This window comes from Zea mays, chromosome 1, assembly GCF_902167145.1.
Source record: "Zea mays cultivar B73 chromosome 1, Zm-B73-REFERENCE-NAM-5.0, whole genome shotgun sequence".
NCBI lineage: Eukaryota > Viridiplantae > Streptophyta > Magnoliopsida > Poales > Poaceae > Zea > Zea mays.
In genome coordinates this window covers 87,383,120-87,387,312 of record NC_050096.1, presented here as the reverse complement: position 1 = coordinate 87,387,312, position 4,193 = coordinate 87,383,120, and the positions used below count along the sequence as shown (strand labels likewise).

The 4,193-nt window shown below is 49.7% G+C and overlaps 1 protein-coding gene across 1 annotated transcript; it reads right to left on the bottom strand.

Annotated features, from left to right (window-relative positions):
• Positions 1–949: 949 nt before the first annotated feature.
• Positions 950–2,358, bottom strand: LOC100282047 (xyloglucan endotransglucosylase/hydrolase protein 32). Its single transcript, NM_001154960.2, has 3 exons — positions 1,965–2,358; positions 1,664–1,881; positions 950–1,558 (listed from the first exon to the last, which is right to left on the bottom strand). Exons 1-3 carry the CDS (start codon positions 2,322–2,324, stop codon positions 1,192–1,194), a joined length of 945 nt encoding a protein of 314 aa, NP_001148432.1. The 5' UTR covers positions 2,325–2,358; the 3' UTR covers positions 950–1,191.
• Positions 2,359–4,193: the final 1,835 nt, after the last annotated feature.

Below are 4,193 nucleotides of genomic sequence, written 5' to 3'. Positions count from 1 at the left end.
CTCGACAAACGTCTTTGCCGAGTGCCCGATAAAAAGTACACGGCAAAGAAGTCGTTGCCGATGTATAGTTCACCAAGCTTTCTTTGCCGAGTGCAACACTCGGCAGAGCCTTCGCCGAGTGTTTTCTAAGAAGCTGATTCCGGTAGTGGTTGCCATCGTAGTCCTCTTCACCCCGAGCGCCGACGTGCGTGTGTGATCGAGAGAGCAGATATAGAGAACCTTTCGCCTTCTAGATCCTACACCGTAAGAGCGCATACAAGGTTTTTAGGAAGCGTCTTCACGCGACTGCTTGCGTTCTTCTCGTCCACCCTGCTACTTCGACCTACGTCGTCTACTAGTATGTTCAGTATGCATTATCTGATTTGGCCTCATATTTTAGTTCATCTATTATGATATATGTGTGCTGCATTTTTATAATTATGCTGTTAAGTAACATGTTAGCTTACTTGTTGTGGAAAAGACACTTAGACTATTTATTGTTGATCAATGATTTATATTCTGAATTTAATCTGGAATATGTCTAATTACTCAACAGGCAACCCGTCCTTGATCCAAGGTTTGCTGAAAGTTTCAACTGGGGAGAGATACCTTGGTTGCTCAAAGTGCCGAAAAGCTACAGGTTTTGACTTCATCCTTTAGCTTTGTTTCTGGTAGCTGTGCATGCAGGTTTTGACTTCATGCCTTGGTTCTTCTTCACTACCTGTACAAGTACTGACAGCTCCGTACAGTTTTCACTAAAGGCAGCGTGTAAAAAGTAAAACCATGCTGCACCGCGCGCGTGCGAAGGATTGCGTACGCTGTTGTACTGATGCCGCATTTCCATTGTGCCACGAACCAAGGAAACAAATGGGTAGCAATCTGTCACACCTTTGATGCTTCCTGCTATGCTCATCCACTGATATTTTTAGTTTGTAGTCATCATTGCACATCACTTTATAACACGTAACGTCAGACATTCACCCGTTCTCCCTGTACCTCGATATTCTCTCGATGGAATTATAATTTCATTTTTGTTTTCAGAACACAACCTGACAATGATAATTCTATATCAGATTGGATCGTCTTTCATCTTCCAAGTTGTAATATTCAAATATACGTTTGTGTTGCGAATGCGAGGTGCTCGCGGTTCCATATAGCTCTGACACCCTCAGCTCGCCACTGTAGTCTGTAGGTATAGCGCAGCGCAGCGTCTCAGCACTCGGGGTAGAGCGCGCGGTCCCTGGTTGAGTCGAGGCAGTAGTAATACACCATGGAGTTCCGCTGCGCCCACCGCATGGCGGCCTCCTGCTGCGCGCTGATCGCCGCCGTCCCCGGCGCCGCCGGAGACGCCGGCACTGGCTGGCAGTCCGCGGACGCGTCCGCGGCGCACCCGCCGACCCTGAGGCCGGCGAACCGCGACACGAACGGCTGGTACCGGTAGTCGGCGCGGTAGCGGCCGCCGTCGGTGGCCCAGTCGGAGGCGTCCCAGATGGAGCCGTACGCCCACATCTCCCGGTCAGGGAACGTGGCCTCCGCCTTCCTCTCGTACCGCCTGACGGGCACGTCGTCCACCAGGAACCTGCACGCAGGCGCAGCTCATGCCATGTGATGTGAGTGATCGACCGGGCAGGCAGGCAGCTAATGGCGCGCAGGGGGCCGGGGGAAGGGACACGGAGAGACTCACAGGATCTGGTCGGGGTTCCAGATGATGGCGTAGTGGTGGAAGTCGGCGGTGGGGTCGAACCAGAGGTGGAACCGCATCTCCCGGCCGACGATGGTGCCGTCGCCGCTGCCGCGCACGTACACGTTGGTCTGCAGCGTGTACGGCTCCCCCGGCACCGTCCCCAGCAGCTCCATGTCGATCTCGTCGTGGTGCCCCGGGTACTCCTCGCTGTTCGACAGCTGCATCGGCAGCAACGGCCAGGCACTGAATCTACTGCATTCTCTTATATAGAGGTAATATATATATACTCTCATGCACTCACGTAGAAGGCGGTGTTGACGCCGGCGGTGTACCCCGGCTGCACCCTGACGGACGCGCCGAAGTAGCCGTTCCGGTACGCCCGCGCAGACTTGAACCCGCTGCCCGAGCTGCTGTCCATCCAGAGCGTCAGGGACTTGCCGTCCGGCGACAGCGTCTGGTGCTGCGCGCCCCACAGGGTGCGGTAGGCCTCGGAGAAGCCCAGCGGCCTGAACATGCCGCTGGGGTAGTATCCCGGCGACGGAGGCTGCTGCTGCTGCTGGGCTCTGCACGGCCGCAGCTGCACCGCGAGCAGAGCAAGCGCGCATGCCAGGAGAAGAGCCGCTGCTTGCCGCACCGGCGGAAGGTCACAAGGCCTTGCCATCCGGAGAGGACTTGGTGACCGTGTTGATATATTGAACGTGTCCAGTTCTGCAAGACGTTTTATAGGAGGTGAGAATGCCATCAGGCCTGTTGTGAGGTGTTGGTCCTGCAGAGTAGGAACATGTTGATGGGGACGAACTTTGGAGGCTTGGGGCCCAGGATGAGCAAGTGAAGTGTACTAGCTACTAAGAGTGGACATGGTTTCGGCCCCAAAAGTAAATGCAACAGTAAAATTTGCGCCGTACACTGTTTAGTCCGTGCTGAAATCCAAGCATCCAATGATGCAGCAGCGGAATTTTGCTGCAAAATGCGACATGTTTCTTGCTTATTCTTCCAATAATGGCGGCCAAGTATTCCACCACACTTTCGGCTTACTGTCCCCCACAAACAGCAAAGAATAAACCAAGCTAATTTTACCGCTCCTTCCTTTTGATCCAAGTAAAATAGGTTCTTTCCTGCGATGCTATATTCAGGCATATACAGGGTCTGTTTGGGACAGTTCTATTACTAGAATCTGGATATTGGGAACTTACGTTGCGAAGGAACATGAAAGAGTCTACATGGTCTAGAATTTATAAATAGGCGAATTTCTTCCGTCGTGACGACTCAATGGATTTTACATTCATATTGATTTGGATGATTTTCACTGAAGCGGACTGAGAAGCGAAACGTAGACTACCCGAGCCGATTATAACGGCGAGAATCCAACCAGAAGCCGAAACAAATAGATCCACATCATTTCGGCCGCACCGCACTAGTAAATTACTAGCAACTTGCACACCAATTCGACAAAAGTTTAATCATCTGTCCAAGGACAATTTTTTTTTAAAAAAATAAACCTTATCATCCTTTCAGCACTGTGAATTACATATCAGGTGTATATATTTAATAATCAGGTCTTACGCCTCTAGTTACTAAATAGTTTTTTGCAAAGAACACTATCTGAAGTTGTGGGGTATAGTGGTAGAAAATGTTATTTATAAAATATAACGAGCAAACATATATGCTAATTGTTAGATCTGAGATGAATAATGATGATTTAATATGTGCATACCAAAATTTTTTATACATTAGATACGTTCTCTTCAGCATTTAAGACATGCATTGCATGACCGCCCTTCACCATCGCAACCGACACACACTTCGTTGACGAACTGAAAAGAACGCACCGCTGATCACCTAGCTAGATTTGAATAGTCGGATGGCGATTTTGCTAGCCAATAATCTCAACAATAGCGCCGCGAAATTTCAGAGATGTGATTTGCAGAAACTAAATCTTCGGTGGTGCATTATTTGTACTCATGCTGGGGTATAGACTGCGCCGAAAGCGGCTGAGCTTGAAGACGAGGACAAGGTCCTTGAAGCTAGACTGTTGACGAAGCATGCATCTGCATGGTTGCTGCTTGTCACCTTCCTCTTCGTCACAGGCAGCACAGGAGCATCAATCATTGGAGCCAGAGCTCCGTCACAAAGCGCCGGTTTCGGACACTGTGTGACGCACTGCACATATAAACTGAAATCTGAACTACTATATATAAAGGCGAATGATCAGCTTCGGTTTTTTTTTTGTAGCTGTTCAAGGCTTCAAGCTCTATGAATGGAATTGTTGGGGTCGTGCTTCGGTGCGCCGAAGGTCTCACACGAAGAAGCAGCTTCGGCTGAAGTCGTCTCCAAGAGATGGCCGAAGGTCCCTTTTCATGGAGCTTCGGCGTTTTAAACCGACATAGAGATAGAATGACCTTTTTATACATATAGGTCTGAGTCAATGCTGTAAACTTTCGCAAGGGGCATAATTGTAATTTGTCACAGGCTGCGATCTGTGCCTATAAATAGATGAACAGTACCTCTGTACTGTTCACGTGAACCTGTC